The sequence below is a fragment of the Brachionichthys hirsutus genome, chromosome 7 (genome assembly GCF_040956055.1).
Source record: "Brachionichthys hirsutus isolate HB-005 chromosome 7, CSIRO-AGI_Bhir_v1, whole genome shotgun sequence".
In the NCBI taxonomy this organism is placed as follows: domain Eukaryota; kingdom Metazoa; phylum Chordata; class Actinopteri; order Lophiiformes; family Brachionichthyidae; genus Brachionichthys; species Brachionichthys hirsutus.
Genome location: NC_090903.1, coordinates 13502344 through 13524233, shown reverse-complemented (window position 1 = coordinate 13524233; position 21890 = coordinate 13502344). Strand labels below are relative to the sequence as shown.

The 21890-nt window shown below is 45.6% G+C and overlaps 1 protein-coding gene across 1 annotated transcript in view; it reads right to left on the bottom strand.

The window, feature by feature from the left end:
• Window positions 1-17200, bottom strand: part of LOC137895456 (potassium voltage-gated channel subfamily KQT member 5-like) — a 40419-nt gene extending 23219 nt beyond the window's left edge. Inside the window, exon 1 of the mRNA XM_068740923.1 lies at window positions 16860-17200. Coding sequence (XP_068597024.1) covers window positions 16860-17200 — 341 coding nt within the window. The remainder of the gene's footprint in view (window positions 1-16859) is intronic.
• Between the last annotated feature and the right edge of the window lie 4690 nt (window positions 17201-21890).

Here is a 21890-nt window from a genome sequence, read left to right as displayed (position 1 = left end):
TCCCCTTGGAGACGACTAATCTACAGAGCACAATGTGATTGTCAGCGTCTGCAGCCTTGTTGCGGAAAAGAGAACTACGTAATGGAATATAAGTGTCTGGCTTACTACTGTAGCTGTGTTTCATGTCTTGATGGAACAGACACACACACACACACACATACACACACGTGTGTGTGTCCTGCAGTGATGTCTGTGAGTTGCATGTCTGTGGTCTGGACAGCCTCACAGGCTGTGGTCAACACGACGGTGTCTGGGTTACACACAATTTACACTGGTCTAAAGCACACACAAACACACATCCAGTACACAACGATACCAACGGCGGCCGTGCAGCAGCGTAAAAATGTTTTACAGTCTTGCCGTGGCGAGTAAAGAGTCATTTATAGCCCAAACTCAAAAATTGAAAATGGGCCTTTGAAGGCTTTACAATCTGCAAAATTGGTTACAAAAAGCAGATTTTTTTGGGGGGAGAAATAACTCAAAAATGAACAAAATTAAATAGAATCAGCAATAAATAAGAACCAAAAATGCAAAAGACGGAAAAGCAACTTCTTCTAACGTCAAACCGGAACGCCGGAGGTCAGATTCCGGGCGGACCAGGGCTCCATAGAGGTGCAGCATGGGCAGCGCGGCTTCATAGGAGCTCTCGTCTTTATCGTTAAACAACCACCGATGGCAGTGAAAATCTCGCTGCCGTGACTCAGCCTGAAATGTTCACCAAAGAGGCAACGTTTAAAGTTTTATTTGCTTTATGTTTTGTGACTTTTTTCCCCAAACTCTCTGTTTCCAGGAACTTCTAGCGTGCAAGCGTTCAAATGAAAGGCACCCTTTTTTCACATTGAGCATTGTTGGAAACACTCAGGATAAAAAATAAAAATACAAATGAAACAAAGCTCTGGTTGGTTTTACTCATTTCAACACTGAAATATTGCTTTTTCTGCATTTAAATTCCAGGATTGCGTTTCCAGACGGGATCATTTCAAGGTTAATGTACATGAATGAACCAAAGAAGAGCTTGGTCTAAACACTCTTATGTTCTCACATTTTCTTTGCAAAAATCCACCTCAAGGATCCTCAGCTAACCTCCCTAGTTTTTATCTGAATGGGCTTCATTCAGGAAGTCGGAGTGGCCACTTCAAAACACAAGATATATTCACTGGCAACGATTGAAACAACAAACATTCCCACAAACTGAGAGCCCTTTAGCTTTTATCCTCGAGACAAATGTCCGTTGTTACCAACAGTCTATGCCTGGTAGTCTTTCGTTATGCTAATTCTACGCCAGAACTTGTGATGGTGTGTTTTCTCTGTTTTATGCAGAACCAGCTCGTCCATCTCACAAACGCTAAACCGCAGAAGTTACGCAGAAAAATCCACAGAAGAAAGTTGCAGAAACTGATTTTTTTTTTTAAACAACTATTCTGAAAGAAATGTCAGCAGCAGTCTTCTGCATTGCTGTTTTACCTCCTATGTAATAAACATGTTATAACCACCCGTTCCCTCCCGACCTCCTAAAGCTTACTAAAGAGCATCTGAACAGCTGCTTCAGATGTATTAGTGCAGAAGGGTATCGGTCTCTTCCCACTCACTGTATGTAACAGGGAGGGTGTGGTGGTGTAAAGGATACACCTTCCCTTTTTAACTGCCCTACATTCCCTTTGTACACACACACACACACAATGATGTCTGTACTTGAGTAACGACCAGACAATCTCATGTGGCCTTTGACCCTTGAACCTTCTTCTCCATGCAGACTCAACGCGCCTCTTCCCAGAGGCCCACTAGTTCAGTGTGTGTGTGTGTGTGCGTGCGTGTGTGTGTGTGTGTGTCCATCGTTGTCCTTGCAGCATCTGGAACGTATTCCCACTTCACCAGCGTTCATGGTGGAGCCATCACCGGCAGGATGACGTGGAAGTCTATGGAGCACACAGCTCGGCAAATGTCAGAGCCCCAGGAAGAGAGGCCCCCTGCCTGGGGGAGCAGCCGTTAAAGGGCTTGCTTGGTTGGGGTCGTGGCCCCATTTACCAGCCTTAATGGCTAGAAAGGGTGAAGCAGGGGGGGGGGGGGGGTAATGCCTGGGAGAAATACAAACACGAAGGAGCTTCAGGGGGAGCCAGGTTAAAATCCGGTCAAATCTGCGCTCGGTTTCTCAGTGCTGGTTTCAGATCGAATGGTTGAGTCGCTCAACTTGTCACTGAGGTGCTAAATAATAACTCCACTGCATTTTTTTTTTTTTTTTTTTTGTCAGCATGCGTAGCGCTTCTAAGGTACTTGTAATTCGGTGTCAGGTTTGGTCATGGTTGCCATGGGGACAAATTAGAGGGGATAAATGCAAGTGGGTCATGACAAAATGGAGAGTATGGCACACAAGCTACAAATCCTTTCACGTCTCGGTTTCAGGAAGTGTTTTACTTTTTCACAGCTGGACAAGAATGGCCCACTGTGCCCTCGACAGAGAAGTACGACTTCACATCTGGCGCCAGATTGCTGCCGGTACGACGCCACACCATTGTGGTTCATTCTGACAATGAAAAGAGGAATAATTACATCATAGTGTTCAGTGATTATAGTGCAAGTCTTTAAAATTGTGCTTCAGCAAAATAAATAAATAAATAAATCAAATCTTACAGGGATTAAAGGACAACTTAGAAACTTGGACCTTCTCAGGCTGCCTCCTGCCTGAATGAATGAATGAATGAATGAATGAAAACGGATTCCAGGCCACAGCGCTGAGGTTCAGTCTGACTTCTCTTTTCAGTCCTTCACTGAATCCATTTCTACCGAGGAGAGGAATCAGGGCGGTTCCCTGACGGAGAGCAGAGGGAGGAAGCCCGGTCATTCCTGCAAACTGATAGAATGATATTTGTGGAACTGGACGGACAGAAGTGCCATCCTTGTGCTCCGTTACCCGCCGATATGACCTTTGCAAACTTGCACTTTATGTGCTGGAAGCTCTTGATAAATGGAATACCGAGTGCTCATAAGGCGTGCGCTCCGGTACCCAACAGGAATGACTAGCGCTGATGTGATGTGGAGCAGCCGGCGTGTTTCTATTAAAAAATGCTATTCACGTCAGTAAATTACAGAGCGCAGAGAGGCCCGCCGCACTCCGTCCAATTACGCGTAAACAAGGCCAATTGGATTTAAATGTAATTTTTGACCTTTCCTTTCTTTTTTTGCTCCAATCAATTCCAGATTTCAGCGGTTGTATGATGGCGCTTTGAGGCAAGCATAATGGCGCTAACACGCGTCTTTCACAGAGACAATGTCCTGATGCTCAGACGACATAATTACTGATTTTTCAATCTATCATTTATTGTACTGATAATAAGCGCTGAACTCAAAGCTCACCGATTCCGTGTGTGTGTGTGTGTGGGGGGGGGGGGGGGCAGGTATTTCCTAATTGACACAAACTTTTAAACTTTTATCAGTATTTTCTTACCTCTTCTTGAGTAAAGACTGTGTGTACTTTTACCGCCTTTGATTAGACTACTTTGGATTCCAGCTTTTTGAACGAGACTGCAGAGGACATCTTCTTCCACATATGTGGTGCTAGCTGTAGCTGTAGCGGTAGCGGCGGCGATCTCACCCTCCCCACCAGCACGTCCCAGCTCCTCCTGGATGATTCCCAGGAATTCCCAGACTGGGTATTATTTTCTGCGTCTACGCTGGACGCCCCCCCGACGAGAACATTGCCCGAAAATGGATGAAAGGAGGCTTCTTGAAGGCTCAAATCTCCCCAGCAAGCTCCTTACGACGTGAAGGAGCTGCTAGCTCCGTCCTTACGCCCCCTGCTCCTCATCCTGGACTCAGGATGCGGAGCCCTCCTCACAGGTTTTTATATACTATGTATATTTATATACACACACTACTTAGTGAAATAAGGGCTCCTTCGCCTCCTGGAATATCATTCAAAATTTCAAAAGCTATTAAATTAGGACATCTAAACACACAGAGCGAGAGAGAGAGGGAGAGAGAGAGACAAGGAAGTGTATGAGCGCACACTGGAAGAACACTAATACTTCCAGAGTACAAAACACAACACACACACACACACACACACAGCAGCAATTTAAAAAGACATTCAGTCGGATTAAAAATGCAGGACTCGCACACATGTACCCACACCAAGACAAACCGCTCCCGGCTCCCAGGCCCAAACACAGCTGAATGAATGAGTCAAAGGTCACGGCTGGAGTCTGGCATCGCTTGCTCATGTCTGAAACATCTCTAAACATCCATAATCCTGGTGGGATTAGAAGAGGTTTAGTGAGCCTGGACAGAGACACCAACCTCCACTCTGCGAGACTGTATCCCTCGTTTCTTTCCTCTCACCGTCTCCCATCCATCTCTCCACTTTTCCGTCACTCTCTTCTCCCCTTCAGGGCCAAAGATGGAAACCCAAAGACACTTCTGTGTACTTCAGATCATCTGTATGCTTCCTTTGATTTGATTTTCTCTCTCTGTTTTGGTGAAACACAACTTTAACCCCGAAAGGGTGCGAGGCACACGGGACGCCACTCCGGTCCTGGACTGACTACCCGGTAACAAAGAATAAAGCTCGGGTTTTGGATTCCCACCCTACTGTCGTGCGTTTGGGTTTTTTTCCTGCCTTGGTCCGTGACAATTTCTTTACTACTGCAAACACCAGGATGACCAGCCAGCAGCGTCTTCGGAGAACACAAACTGTCACAGTGACGGAGCGCAGGCTGCATTGACATTCGTGAAAGCACAACCCGTACTGGTCGGCTGTTATGTCAGGCAGATAAACTGCAAATCTGTAATTGTGAGTCAATGCTGTTTACTGGACTACAAGTGATTAAACCAGGGTGTAATTATTCAACATCAGGACTGACTCACAGTCTTTATAAAGCTCTTGTGGATTACAACAGATATTATGAAGGCTGTGTCCCATTTGGACCCTCTAGGTCCAAATATAATATTTGAGTTCTGTGATTATGTGAATGTGGCTGTGTGTCAGCTGCAAACAAGAAGAGGTTTCTTAGCATCATAAGTGAGCATGTTTGTGAATAACATACTAAAAGACTGCAGGGCTGCAGGTCAAAATATGAGAATCACGATCCACGCAGTTCTCATTTAGATCAGGCCATTACAGCATGAGGAGGACGGAAACGATCTGCGCGTTTGAGCCCGATTCGCCCGCAGCTGTCATGTTTGTGCCGGTATCTCATAATTACAAAAGCAGGACGCTAGAATTCAGCGGGTATTAGCTTAGAGAGATGGCTGCGGTTAATGCTGCGCAGGCCATGAGGAGGCTGCAAGACGGAGCAGATGTGAAACACGTAATTAACTTTTAGAAAATCGATTATGAAGGCCAGAGAGGTTCGCGGCAGCTGAGGACGAGTTCGGACTTAATTTAATGACAGGCAGGAGGTCAAAAAGGTCCATCTGACGATCACCACCATCTAAATCTATTCTAAATCTATAACTGCTTTCGTCAATCTCGGCACCAAAAGTCGCGGCTACAAGGATGAACACGCTCCTTAAATAGACTAATTCTTAATCATCCCCAAAAAGAAGCCAACCGGGCATTTACAGATAGACATTTTATCTGGAATAAATAACTGACGTGCAAACACACCCTAGCATGTTGAATATCTAGAGACACCACGGCCGCTTATCGAAATGAAATAATAAATAATGCATCCGAATCTGAACGCGATAGAACGATCTGAGGACACACTTCCGGCGTCCCGGCACCAACCCACACGGTTTGACTCGGAGATGGCAAATGGCAGCTTCAGTGTGGATACGTGGTACGTTTATGGGCTGAACAGGAATGGCAGCCTTAGACGCGTCGAGGTCGGCGTGGTGTGAGCTTCCAGAATAAAAAAACAGACATCGACAGGCTGGGTTGGTGTGAGGACAGGATTTCGTTCTCCGGCTGATTTCATATGCAGAATCAGAACTCAGAAAGTGGCAGCAAGGATGACTCAGGCCTCGAGAATCACAGATGAGCTGTTCCACCCCTTTCAGCAGCTGACATCCATGCAGACTAAGTCCTCATTTAGCTCATCATTATCTGTCATTTATTCCTCCATTTGGCCTCAAATGACAAAAGTGAATCATCTGACTTCTCCGTCGCTAAGGCATGTTTTTGCTATTCTTTGCGATGAAATAGTGTAGAAATGTCACTTCAATGTTGCTGGAATCTGTAGACGCACCCCCCCTGCAAGGTCATGTGACTCACTGCAACCAATAGGATGCGAGAGCTAGTGGAATTGTGTCGTTTATTTGGTGGGATTTTCGTCAATAATAGTGGTGTAGTGGTTAGCGCTGTTGCCTCACAGCAGTTTGAATCCTATCTTTGTGGCCGTTTGTATGTTCTCCCGGTGTCCGCGTGTTTTTTTTTAACCCCTCCGGTGCTGGGCCAGCATGATTTGCTTTACACAAAGCGGAACAGATGATGGATGAATCCCCAATAAGCTTTTGCGGTGCCTCAGGACACGAGACGTGAGCGAGAGAGTCCGATCAGATGGATGTGGGGGAGATTTGACCTGATCATTTTCACCTGACAGGGAATCGTCATCTGAAGAAGCTCAGCCTCATCTCAACGACTCATCTTCAAATATCAGCGTCTCCACATCAGATAAGATCGCGAGCTTTCTAGCGCCATGGGAACGAGACCGCGGTTCTGTTTCCTTATCAGTAAACAACACACTGTTATCCAAAATCAATTTTCAAACATTAATCATGTTCTCCGTCTTTTCTAATTTGTGAATTATTCACTGTAGAGCCAGTGAATGATGACAGCCGACAGTTTACAGTCTTGTGACACCAGGAAATTTGTCTTACAACTGCTGCCATGAAATACGGGTCAAAGGTGAATGTCCCCCTCTAGCATTTGATGCTAATTAGCCTATGTTAGCATGCCAATACGCTTCATGGTGAGCACAGTTAGAACTAGACTGAAATCTGGAAGTAAGATAGAGATCCGAACCCGACATGATTGTCTCAATCATAAATATGAACATAAACATCGGTCAAAAATCAACCGAGAAATTAAGGAAATAATTTTGAAGCTCCGTTGACTGCAATGTTGACGAACATTTCAAAGCGACCGAGAATCCAGGATCTCTTCTGCATCACCACCAAAATGTAATCACCTGTTCCCGGTAACATTCCCAACATTTCCTGAAAATTTCATCAAGATCCATCTGTAGCTTTTTGAGTTATCTTGCTAACAGTCAAACAAACAAACCAATGGCGGCGATTACAGCTGCTAAAGATCTGAATGAAAGCACCGTCAATACTAGATTCACTGAATGCATATGCCAAGAGCCTATAATCACAGTATTGATTAGTCTGCATTATAGCAAATTAAATGAATGGTGTGAAGTCAACTTTAGCATCGTTAAAAACCAGCTCAAGTCTTGGAGTTAGGCGGCGCTAACAGAGCGGTTTATCGCGCCGCACAGAGCTGAATGAACTTTAATGGTTGTCATGTTTGGTATTTCTTCAGCCAACAAGCCTGCGTCTGGAGACAGCGGAAAAATAGCTTTTGTCTAGGGGCTGCTTCCTCCAATCAATCGCGCTGTTGAAAAGTGCGGCCGTATTTGGCGCCTGCAGCTCAAACGAGGCAGAGATCAATAGATTCCAGCCAGAAATCCTCTTTCCTCTGAAGCGATTTCCGTTACGACTGTATTCATTGACTCGGTGGCTCAGGACTGGTGGTTGTCGCGCGTTCAGACGCTAATGTGAAGAGGGAAGCGGTCGATGAACGACTTGCTGCTATGGAGCTAGCGATGGAAAAACAGCTACGGTACATGCTGGTTGTGGAAACAAACGGGTTTATTAAAAGGTTTGTAAAATGAAAAGCAGATGTCACGACATAACGCGGAGACAAAACATCGCTGAAAGACCAAACCGTGAAACGAACTGGCTGAACATAAGATGGGAAAAAACGTATTGAACAACCTGAATTAGCCGAAACTCTTAACTCAATCAAATGGTAATCAAATTATTTGAAGCTCTTAGTTCAAGAGGAGCGCCTGTGCTTTTAAGGGACCGGGCATCACCATGGAAACGGGCGAGACATGGATAGGGGTGACAGAGAGGGACAGCGTTTTTTCTGTCCAATGGAAAGACATATAATTATAACAACTTGTAGACTTTAGTACAATATATTATAAATTTGAGTGCGGGGGGAATTTGGGGGGGAACAAGTGACATATTTATAATCGAATAAATAGGATAACATTTTTAATTGACTGTGGCATTTTGAATATATTTCATGTGTTTAAATTATGTTTATATTTTCATTTGATTTTCAGAATGATCACTTTTCAGATCTTTTTTTTAAGCACTGTTTTCAAGTCTGGATTTTGTAACGATGAGGAGTTCATTTGATATTCTCACACCTGTCAGTTACATTTTCATATAATTCCCCATAATGACACTTTTGGTGTGTTCTTTTTTTGGGAGGGTTTCATAAAGTTCAAACAATATTCCAGAGTTCGACAATAAAACCGGGAAAAGATCCAGCGATGCAACAACCAAAGACAGAAAATGTGCCTTACGTGAGTCTTTCCGGAGAAACGAAGCAACGAAAGATCTATGAAAAAGGAAATAAACACTGCGCTGCCGGCGTCGCCACTCGATTTATCGCCTGCACAGCAGACGCCTGTGGAAGTTTCATTTCTCTCCTCTGACAGCAGGGGCAAAGTGAAATCAATCACCGATCCTGCTCCTTATTTCTGTGATCAAAACCGCATTTCTCATTTTGATCAAGTTCCGTTTTACAATCTGAATCGTGACACAATTATTCCTGCTTTCTCTGCCGGACGGTGGCAGATTGCTCTGTGATATAACCTCTGATCATCTGCACAGGATTATGTATTTGTTAATGCCAACTAATTGTATATTTACAAGGAGAGAACATCCAAAATGCCCCCCATCCCGACTGACGTTTCCTCTCTCATCCACCATCGGGACAATGAGATTACGGACCAGCTGCATGTCTGCACAACTGTGTATTTATTTATTTATTTTTAGCTTAGCCTTATTAGGCTGAATGCTTTTCTTAATTGGGAATAATAAAAGTGATTCACAATGGAAAAAGCTACTTCATACGCACAGAGGCTGCCAGCTCCATCGAGTTAAAAGCATATTTCTTGGAACAGGAAATATTGTTCAGCAAGTTGAAGATTGATGGGAAAAAAATGCTTTTCTTATTTCTTATAATACCTCTCAACACTCTTTTGTGATTGTTCTGCTCTTCATCATCTCTGGCATGAGGACTCTGAAAAAGCCATTATGAAATGACACACAAGAACCACCGACTGCATCACACATACACACACACGGCTTGTCTAAAGGCTGCACTGAGCCTTGTCACTGCGCTAGGAAACATCTGTGTCACTGTTGTGGTAACGGTTATGGTGAGACGTCCATCCTCTACCATATTTTTCCAATGAAGTCTCATAAATAAAAATGAGCACGAACTCTCAAATACCGATTGCATTTTGTCACTGTGAATTATGTGAACACTGTGTTCCACAATCTGTGTTCCACCATCCAGAATATGAGGCTGAAGGTCTTTGTATTTCCTTCCTGCCATCACATACAGTGAAGTTTGCTTCATGAGGGAGCCTGGAAGAAAACCGGACTGAGGTTCATCTTTGCAGACCTCCTGGCTAGATGCTCAGGTTGGAACCTGGACTGTAGTTTTGACCTCATTTTGGTTGAGGAAGTAGAAGTTGAGCTACTTTCTACTTTATCTTCTCTGCTGAACTTCACCTCATTCATAGCTCAGACTTAACCCCCCATCACATCCGCTAATTTCAAAAGTCATCTGGCCTCTTGGATGGGACCGTGGATGTGCTGTTGGCACCTTGTTACCTCGAATATTCAGCATATATAACACATCCACAGGGTTTTTTTTTTAACAAGTTTTGTTTGTTTTATTTAATTTATGGAATACATTTTTTGGTGACGCTTGCAATAGGAAGGTCAATCAGAATGAATTCCTATTTTGATAGCGAAAACATCCCCCAGCGTTATCAATGAAAATAGTGTAAAAATTATACAACACCACGTGAGATATAAAACCGTCGGTAAAACTTAAGTGTCTACTCAGAAACGTTGCCAGAGTGTTTTTCATTTTCATTTTTAATGTTTTAGAATCCTGACAATTTTAGTTCTCGCATTAAAACCATTACGACTGATGTTCCTGATCATACTTGACATTCTCGGGGCATCTGTGTATGTAAATAAAGCTTTCCCATGCATGAGCAGATGGCTGCGGAGCAGGTGCGATTCATCATCGTTCATTATGTTGGGCTCTTGAACGTCGCTTCTTCAGATATATTTAGGAATCCCTCTACCATACTTTGATAAACGATGCGATCTGGACCAGACGCAGAGTCGCTATTCTGTCAGACGCACGTCTTGATGTCTTTTATGTGGCTTTGTTACTTTGGCTGTAAGTCATCTCCTGGCCTCCTGTCACGTAGTCGTACCCTCCTCCGCGCCGCCTTTCTTTACTTAACAAGGTCAGGAAACAGAAGGGAGAAAACACGTTTGTCGCTTGGCTGTCGTGGCCGAGGAGCTGCAGTCTCTGACACAGTTCATACGCAAACACGACGCTCATTTCCTCTCACCTCTCTGCAGGATGTGGCCGATTATAGCCATAATGCATTAAATATGAAGACGCTCCATTTATAAAATATGGCCTGTATTAGTAGGGAGCTCTAAAAATACACGGGGCAGCGTCATCAGATTAGCTGACAACCGCTAATCACCGTTGTGCTGCTTGCTGCAGCGATCCTTAGCTGGAGCTGTGCAGCTCTGACCTGACGGGGGCGTAGCGGATAGCCTCACACCAAGAAGGTGCCGGGTTCGAATCCTATCTGTGCAGAGGTTGCATGGTCTCCCCGTTTCAGCGTGGGTTTTCTCCGGTTTCCTCTCACCTCCAAAAACATGCAATTTAGGTGAATTGATCACGTCAAATTGTCCGTAGTGTTTGAGCGTGTGCGTAAATGGTCATTTGTCTCTGTGTGGCCCCACAATGTCATAAACAATGACCCATTTTAATAGACGACAAAAAAATGCACGCACACGCACATATGCACACACACACACACACACACACACACATTTAGGGTAACGTCTTTTATCCCGTTACAAACAGCTTCATGCATAATTGGATAGAGGTGACATTTAGCGAGTGTACAGGATAGAGTAGACTCATAGATACCACCCATCTCTGCTCTCACAACATCCCTACGGCAACACACACACACACACAGGTACATAAAGCTACAATTACGCAGTGATTCTTATTTTAATACTTGTGTTTAAACATCTGAGCATTTAATGCTGTTTCCTGCTAAACAATCCAAGTCGTTTTCATAAAAACGACATTCTTTTCATCGAACCGTGAGCAACTGCGATCGTGTACAGTTTGATCACTATTCCCCCCCGACCTCGTTCAGGAAGGCGGGACTTGGGCGCGATGTTTGGACGATGCATTATGAGTGCCGCCCACAAGCGGAAGCTGAAAGTAGCAGCAGGTGGGGCTTAGCTGCTGATTCAAAGAAGAAGAAATTCAACCGCACAGACCTCCAGGGGATGGGATGAGTAAACGTCAAGCCGCCATAGGGTAAACAAAGAAGGGCCCTGCTACGCATAGCCTTATCTATGTAAACCCCGACAACACACACACACACACACACAGAGACAGACACACACACACATCCAAAGTGCGGTTACTCTATTGGCTGCAGGCCTGGGAGAAGGCTTACTTAGAGAAAATAGACTCTCACTCTTCATTAGACTGACTCCCGTCAATGAACTGGGCCCAGTGCCTGCACGCACGCACACACACACACACACGCATGCACACAGTCTGCGCTGCAAAGATTGTTTTTATGCACAGGGATTTTTAAAACGTGTGCAACGTGAGTCACTTGCGCTCTGGTCCGGGCTTTGGATGCTGGATTCAACGGCCGGTTCTTTTTGCGGCGTCGCTTCCTCCTGATATCACTGCTCTCCATTCTGCTGAAGGCACCAGGTCATTTTGACAGTGTGGCTATGAATACATCTGAGCTCTGTCATTAAAAATGCACATCTTCATTTCTATTCTCATGCACTCCATTTAAAGTGTGACCGAACAATCGCCGCTCACCTTGCTCTTTGGCTTCTCCTTCGCCTGCAGCGCCGCACAGTTCAGCTTAAAACCAACGCGGCGCGGAGATGCTGCTCCACCCACCGCTGCCCTACAGGTCGCAATGCTCCACACAGGGCATCCACCTCCAGAGCATCATTAAACCCAGGGTGTGGGGGCAATTAATGTCCCATTGCTCCTACTCAACAAGAATAACCCCAATGGCTGCCATGCTGCGGGGGGGAGGGGAGGGGCCTCAACGCCAAAACTCTGCACAGATTTGGCTTCCTGTACTTAATAACCACTTGTGTTTGCATGAATAAATCGGTTGGTGAAAAACGCAATGAGGAAGAACTCATCTTTCAGGAGGACAATGCAACAGTGTAGGTTTACAAAAGTGTGGGCTGCATTGTCAACATGAATTTAAATCAGCCACGCATACACAGCTGCGTATAAAAAAAGAGCCAGAAGCATCATTACACAATAAAGAAGGGCTTTGACACAGTGCTGCTTTTTGCTCTTTTTGCTCTTCTGGTGGAGTCAAGGGAGTAAAAGGGATTGTGCTTTGAAACAATGCATGAGTTCATGAACAATGTGGCAGCCCACGTGTGACGCTACAGTTTTGAAATGTGCTGCAGAACTTGTTTGTTTTGTTGTTTTCCCATTTAGAGGGCAGAGCAGAGGATAATAAAGCTTAGCCTCTGAGTCAACGACAACAGCAACAAAAAAGCACATAATAAGAGCATTTCATTGAGATTTTAAAAGCGGCTTCTCGGGCAGTTTCATTAAACTCGTGACAACGTCTGCAGGATTCCTCAGCCAGAGAAGTTCAAAGGCTACAGCCACGATCTGTCGCCATGGCAACAGCAGATCCATCCTCAGAGGGAAATCGATGAGCATCGATTCACGACAGGTTCAGCAACAAAGCGCCAGCGGTGAGGTCTTCAAATTGCAAACCTTTTTCGCCATTAAAAACTAAAAAATGCTGCTAATTCCGAATACTGACGATCTGGACTATTTTATTTTTTGACAGATGAATAAAATTGCAATCAACTGTGTGATTTTGACCTCGTGCCACCGCGTGTGTTTACATCAAGGAAGAGCGACTGAGCCAATTAAAACGGCAGACCGGGGCGTAAAACAGTAATACTGTCACTGTAATTCCAATTATTCCGTTGGGATGACAAATGATATTCCACAAAACACAACATGTCAAATGGAGCACACTCCTGCCCGTACGTTGTTCGGCCTCCCTTCCGGGAGGCCTGGCGGTGTTGTTCTGCCACGGGGCGAAAATGTGGAGTAAACAAGATCAATTATTGACAATATTTACTGAAACATTCATGTTCTAATCCCGCGTGGCCGAGCTACACCGCTATCCAGCCGGTAATCGTGGCTATATCTAGATGCATGAGGGGTTCTCAGGGGCCACAGACTAGAGGCTGAAATGCTGGGCTGTGCATTCAAGGGCTGTGGGATTTTTGTGTATCAAGTATTAATAGTTCTTACACAGAAATTAAACTTACACACACGCGTGTGCACATTACATTTATGCCTCTCACGGTGTGTTTGCAAATCCCGTCTCGTTGCTTCCGCTCCATCCTGCTTTCTTTTTAGCCCGGGATCACATTGTGCCAACTTACCGTCCCGGAGACCGAAGTCCACAGCGGGACGCCTGTGCTGTCTCACAATCTGCAGTAACGGCATCATCATCATCACACACACACACACACACACACACACACACACAGCATTTATTGGGGTACTCACTCTGTCCCGATTCATGGAAACACCGGAACATATCATGACAGTATTTATACACACACACACACACACACACACACACACACGCATCCCTAACCGATGGGGTCCTTAGCATTTTCCGTTGGGCACCACTGCCAGCCATACCTGGAAGTCGCGCCGAAACTAAACACGGAGGCTGTTTTATGCGCTCAGGTGTCTCGAACGTCGCCTCATTCTCAGGAGACAAAGTGCAGTCTGTTCAGATCTCTTTGATGTTCTTCAGTTCTAAGTGCATTTGACTACCTTTTGCATAATAAGAGAATAATCTCTGAGAGCAGCATTACAGAAACCAGATTAATCGAAGAGCAGCAACTGTATCTGCGGAACGGTCTCGACATTAATGATATGCAAATCAGAGCCCAAAATCAGCGATTGATATTTGGAGCAAACCGCCGCTCTCCTCCGCGGGAAGCAATCCATAAGGCCGCGGCTATCAAGCTCCTGGGACGACAGATGACAACCGGACCCCGAACTAGTTGAGATTAACGCGGGAACCGGTCAATCCTCACGCGTTAAAGCTCATCAGCACCGGGCTCTCGTCAGCCGCCACGCGATTTAGATTCATCTATCTGGACGCGTGCACGGCGATCCAAAAGGCAAAGAGTGATGCCTTCAATAGCCTGAAGGAAGGAGCTACCGCTAATGTTAGCTAGCCTGCAGTCGCCGATGCGCCTGTTGATGAAGCGACCAACCTTCCAATTGAGCTTTGCTCACCCCCAATTGTATTCAGGAAGAGATTGATTCCAGGGGGGGGGGGTTGAAAATAAATGTGCAGATCAGAATGCATTCCATGTCGGATGTCTTCCTGAAATGCACAGTCAGCAGAACTGCTTCGAAAATAACTAAATTGGATCAGATCGGATTGATTAGATGAGCAGATCAATTTGATCTGATCTAATAAATGAAATAAGAGTAAAATGACGACAACAACTTTACTTTGACTCAACCACATTCACTGAGAGATCCGGGGTTCAAACCCAGCCGAGGACGCATCTGCGTGGAGTTTGCACGCTCTCCCCCGTGTCTGCGGAAGTTCTCTCCGAGTCCTCCGGTTTCCTCCCACCACCAAAAAAAAAAACCATGCAGTCGAGGCGAATTGACTCTAAATTGACCGTAAAGTGTGAATAGTTGTTTGTCTTCATCTGTGTGGCCCTGCGATGAACCGCCCCCGCCCAAAGTCAGCTGGGATAGACTCCGGTGGCGTGCTCGCTGCTGCTGCTGCAGACAGTGTGTGTGTGTTTGTGAGTACATGCAAGTTTCTGAACAAACGGCACAATCATGTGCCAATGATTGTGTGAGCTGATGGGGGGGTGACCACTACAGCGATCCATTCAGTGAAATGTCACACTCGTAGAAGCGTAGAAGCACCAATTAGCTCTCGTTTGCAATCAGGACAGATGAAAACCTCCCCACTCACCCCCCCGCCCCACTCAAACCGCCCCCCCCACTCAAACGCCTGCCATCTTTACATCATGTCTGTCATTGCTTATTGAATAACTTGCAGAAAACAAAAAGGGGGGGGGGGGGGGGAGAACACACAACTACAACTTTAATCCATCAATGCTTAAAGAGTAGACTTTGTTGCACCATGTGGAGGCATTTTCAGAGAAAGCATAAATGAAACCCGCCATGTGGACAGAAGACGTGGTGCACATCTGCTATTCCTGTCTGAGGCGTGTTCTTTTTTTTTTTGCCAAAGCTCACAAAAACACAGATTCTTGCTTCATTCCAATTTGGCCTCGGCGTGAGATAATTTCTCACATCTCACTTTAGGTCTCCTTTTTTTTTTTTTTTTAATCTCGGTTCAGCATTTCGACCGTGGTCGGGAGCAGATGTAAAAACTTAACCCCGGCGACCTCAGCTGTTCCGCCTGAGCAAATGAAACGTCAACATCCGGCTTGGCGGTCCCTCCTCTCACAGCTCCACTTCCTCACCGCGCGTCTCGTCCAACAAGACGAGATGGGGTGTAACGTTTCATCGGGAGTGAGAAAGAAAGGCAGGTTGCGTGCACCCCGTAGCCACAGCTGTGTTAACACAGATCCTGTTCTTCACTTAGACACCAGCATTCCTTGCGCAGACATGCTTCAGACACCGATCGGGTTGCGCTTTGCTCTGAAACACACCTGCAGCTGCCCACACTGGTCCGACTAGCAAGGCGATGGATGTGCGGCGCAGGAAGGAACCGCCCGCCGACCAGCTTATACCTCTGAAGGCGTGACCTCGGACAAGATAACGCCGTGCGGGTGGCGAATGAAAAGCATCAAGGGGCCGCTTCACAGGACAAATACCGAGCTGTGATCGGCCGACGGTTGCTTCCAGTTGGAGAAGTGGAAACAAGATAAGATAATTAAATAAAACTTAAATAAGACTCGACAGCTTGTCACCTCACATCTGCTGGAGATGCAGTGTTTTATAAATATCACAGGTGTTAGACTTTAATACAAGACTTCAGCTGACTGATTCTACAGGTCACTGTGTGTATTCATTGTGCATCTATAAATACCTTCACACACACACACACACACACACACACACCTACATGCACACACCTGCAGTCATTAAATTCTGACTGAGGCTGCTTCCTGTTTTCTGCAGGTTGTGTCTGGTGCAACAGGTGATCACATTCTAGTCTACACACACACACACACACACACACACACACACAGCTGTGTGTAGGTGTGTGTAATGATCTGCCTGCAACACACCAAAATAGTGACTGAGCAGTCTGGGCTGATTGATCAACAAACAAGAGATTTCAGCTAAAATCCTGTTTTCACTTCTTTCATGCCCCTGAAATAAATATTCCCTATTTTGAATGTTTGCTGTAACTTTTTTTTTTTTTTTAACTCACACTAAGAAACTTCTAAAACAGACCAAAGTATATTTTCCCGTGTCCGCTGCGTCAACGGCCAAATACACAACTACTCACACAAAGGCGTGGTAGACGAACGCCCACTCCCGCGGTCGCTCCAGCACGTTGTAGAGGTAGTTCTGGAGCCGCCGGTAGCGCGCGTTCCTGCGGCCGCTCTGCGCGCTGTAGCTCAGCGGCTTCCCCAGCAGGCTGAGGCGGGCGCCCTGCTTCCTCTCCGCCCCCGAAGCACCTGCAGCGGCGGGAGACAGCAGACTGTCCCCGACCCGCGGCGCGTTGTTCATCTTCCTCCGCCCAGACTCCACATCTCTCAGCGGGTGTTCCCGCACCCGGCGTCCCGGCGAAGTCTTCAGCCAGAGCCCGGTGCCGCCGCTCTCGTCGCCGGTGTGATTTCTCGGCATGGCGTCATCAGCGCAGCGGAGCGGGAGACCGGCAGAAGAGTTCAGGCTCGGATCTGCCGGCACGTCGGCATCATGCGGCCGCTGGAGGAGAGTTTCAGTCCGGCGTGGACACTCTGCGAAAGCCTGGGGAAGAGTTGGGTTATGAAGGAGTGGATCCATGGAGACAATTGGTGGGGGGGCGAGCGCGCTCTCTCTCCCCCTCTCTCTCTCACTCACACACGCACACGCACACGCACACGCACACACCCCAGCCCACTCACACTAACAGACAATTTGAAGAACGATACGTTCGCTGTCGTATTCCCACGGTCTGTGTTTTTTTATCCTGTTTTTGTGCTACCAAAGGAACCACAGCAGTACACGAGCACATCTTATCCCTGGTATAAGTACTTTTATCAACAAATAATTTATTATACTTGGCAGTTTGGATCTTACACCATAATATGATGGTTTCAGGTACAGGCGATCCCATAACCGTTGTGGATGTCATTGTACAGAAAATGCAGTGTGTAGCGGACATGTGGTCATGTGACCATCTCTTTGATCTAATGGCGATCATGTGACCCTGTCTTTGCTGTAATTGTTGCCATGTGACCAGGCCTTTGATCAATGTTATTGTTCTTCCTTTGATCTATTGACTTGAAGTGTTACATATATATATTTAAATATATATATAATATACATTTAATATATAGAGAAACAAGAACAAGCAACTGTTCTCTCAGAAAACTTGAAGGATGAATTCAACACAACAGAGCATCGAGGACACGATCCTGATCAGCTCATCATCTGATGTGTCCGCTGAGAAAACAGCAAAAGTCCAGGAGTCAATTACAACACCTGTGACTTCATCTGAAGAGGAAACAGGAAGTGTCTGTCCTCCGAACACCATCTTGCCTGCAGTCATCATATCCATCAAAGATATTCTGGACAAGTTGGCAAAATACGTCTGTCAGAGAAGTACGATTGAAATACCAGCAGAGGAGTTGAGATACATTCAAAGGATCCCCTCCGTGAACACGGAGATGGTAGCCACAGAGATCCTTGCCATCATCGAGTTGGGGCGGATCCAGGAAAGCCACGTTTGGGAGAAGGTGGCAGCCAATCTCAAGACCTTTGTTGTCCACACATATGTGAAGGAGTCAACCCTTCACATTGTGGAAAAAATCAAGGAAGAGTTTCACCTCAAACTGTCATCGGAAATTCATCAACCACTGACTTCTTTAATTGAAGGAGTGGAATATATGGTTAAGGAAATAGTCCGGGATGCTAAAAAGACTGGGGACACTAAACACTTCTGCTTTTATCCAAACATAGCAGAGAACTTCACCAGTAGTGATTCTCAGTCAGATATCGTCAGACGGCTGTCTTGTATGGTGCGCAACCATCTGTCACAAGACGTAGCAGAGATGGGCATCAAGCAGGTTATCATCGGTGAAGTGGAGACGTTCACCAAGAAGCTGGGGGGCTGGCTCAACACACAGGCTCAAAGAGAGCAGGAAAAGAAGGACCTCGTGAGCAGTGCAATAAAAAGGATCAAGAAAGCAACGGTTAGTCTTCAAGCTCCATCGGAGACCTGCCCCATCATGGAAGGAGAGACTTTGGCACCGGTGGGCTTACAATCAGCTTTCACCACCGATGAGAGGGCCGTCTTCAAAGACACCACCAGCGACGGACAGCAACCTGCAGCAGAACTACCACTACCAGAGAACTTGGAAAGGCAGTGTCAGTGGATCGTGACAAGCGTTCTTACAGAGCTCTACAAGGGCACCGTTTTTGAAATGGAAAACATCTTGGTCATCGTTGAGTTGCTGACCAAGATGCTTGCCACCACAATCCAAGCTGCCAACATCAGTCTGAAGATGAACCGGCGCATGGTAAAAAAGATCGGCAAGGCTGTCCGCAAGACGTTGCTTCAAAGGATGGGCAACCAGCAGAGAATCCGGCACAACCTGCTGGATAACAGGACCATGGTCTTCGAAATGATCATCGAGGCCGTGATGAAAAGTCTAGCAAAAAAGCCCAGCTCGTTTGTCCGCTTCCACAGATCTCTGTGCAAGCTATTCTGCATATTTAAGGTCGGTCATCCGGACTTCTAAGAACATGCAAGCAGTGCCCTGGTGGTAGAAAGGTCCCTCTCCAACAGTTGGAGAAGGACCTTTATACCTCCAGGGCAAGACACATTCTTGTCTGGGCTGCGACTTGAACCAGTGACCCTCCACTTCCGAACCAAGTTCCAACCCAGTGGAGCTATGCTCTTCTTATTCTGGCTCCTCTCAATGCGAAGGAGCAGCGGCTCTACTCTGAGCTCCTCCCGGATGACTGAGCTTCTCACCCTATCTCTGAGGGAGAGCCCAGCCCACCCTACAGAGGAAGCTCATTTCAGCCGCCCTGAGGCCTCGCCACGGAGGAGCTTTTTAACTACCTCGGCAACCTCAGCCCCAGAGATAGAGGAGCCTCACCCACGAGTCCCCCGGCCCTGCTTCCTCACTGGAAGGCATGTCGGTGGGATTGAGGAGGTCGTCAATGCAGTCCCTCCACCGATCTACGACGTCTCGAGTCGAGGTCAGCAGTGCACCATCCCCACCATACACAGTTTTGACCGTGCACTGCTTCCCCCTCCTGAGACGCCGGATGGTGGTCCAGAGTCCAACAGGCCAAAAAGGCCTGATAGGACTCCTCCAGCTTGACGGCATCCCTCACCACTGGTGTCACTTGGACAAACAAACCGCACAATAGTATAAAAAAAACCCCATAAAAACAAGAGATAAAATCAACAAATAAAACATAAAATTAACAAGCAAGGTAAGTACAAAATGTTTTTTCTAAACAAGTATACGGAAGAGGAAAGGTGTTAACTGTGGATGATGAGGAGTATTATACATTTTTATGTATATATGATAGTATTTTATAGTTTATTATCACAAGTATTTATGTTGAATATTTTGCTATAAACTGAATAAAAAGGTGCTGATTGACCCATATTTAAGCTTTAGCCTCATTATGGACTTGAATTCAACACATTCACCAGAATGTGGGTGCTGCAGAATGGCGTCACACTTCTCTGCCAGTGCAGCAATGTCTGCACCGTTTCTTCTTCCGTTTGCACTCCAGCTAAAAAGAATCACATCTCCTTTTCACTCTGGCGTGCTGAGATGACGCGCCACCGCCCGTTCGTCTTGTCATTATTATAAATTAGGAAAGCCCAGACCAAATTATTTTATTCATCATGAGGGGTTATGTGAGCTACCCTTTGTCTGGTCCCTCCCCTAGGACCTGTTTGTCGTGGGTGATCCTACCAGGGGCATATAGCCCCCGACAAACTGAGCTCCTAGGATCATTGGGACACGCAAACCCCTCCACCACGATAAGGTGGCAGCTCAGGGAGGGGATATAAATGTTCAAAATATAAAGTATTGTTTGGTTTGTGAAGTTAGCATGAACTGTATCTCTATCTCTCTCTCTCCCTCCCTCACTCTCTCAGCGCCACCAGATTCATGGGTGTTCTCGGTTGACCAGTCTATGTCAGCTTCTCAATAAATAAACCTTGAGATAAGAAGCGTTGTAAGATATCAATGAGCCGATGACGCAGATTTTACGCAAGCGAGGAAAATTCCTGCCGTCTAAAATTACTGTAACTGTCTGCTGCAGATTATACCAAGGCCAACGTGTAGCGTTAATCTTCCACACATACGATTGCCCTTCGAAACACTCTCTTTACTTTGAAGGAATAAGATGTGAAAATGAAGAAAAAGAATATTGGGAATACTTCAAAACAATTATCATTTACCTGATTTAAAAGCGATCACTTAATTTGTGGAAGAATAACCATGACAGTTTAGCATTCGTTACTACATTATGGTCTGTTCAGTCTCAAAATGTTCATTTTTGCATGGCTATGCTTATCAAACTTTATTAGACTACATATCAACCCGATGACCAGTGTGAATAAATAAAGGAAATATTCACCTTAACACCCCCAACTGTTAAGAAATTTATTTTCCCTTCCTCCCATTTTGGCCCGCGGTCCTGAAATTAAGTAGTTTTGCAAACTTCTCTTGAATCTTTTCTAATTTTCACCTCAATTATTAAAAGCTTCCGATGAGGTCAGCATGACGTAATTACCCGACCAATAAATGAACAGTTTTTTTTCTGCGTGACCAAAGCCTGACCTCTGATGGTCATGTTAGGTATTACAGAGGACAACTGGTCCTCCGTGCATACTGCTCCAAACATCATATAATATAATTTATTTATAATGTAAAGCGTGTCTAACAATTTTTTTAATCATGACATGGCATGTTAGGCTGTAGACTTTGGACACATTTTGGCAGAAGACAATTTTTATTATTTTTTTGTGTCATTGTTGAAATCAAACTTTATACACAAAAATAAGGCAGCAGCGCCATCATGTGCTGTGCTTATATTACAACGAGGCGACATTTGTGTAATAGCGTAACATTAACCGACTAACAATCCCACAGACCCATGAATTTATCTCTGGGAAATTTCAAAAGATCATAACACAATCCACTTTCTTTAGATACACGCCAAATTTTATTGCGGTATTCTGGCACAAAACCAGATTTCATGGTAATCCATTCTTAAATTTTGGATTTATCTTGATGAAAAGACAACGAAGAAACGAAAAAAAGAAAAAAAGAAGCGAGAGAGAGAGAGGTTGGGATTA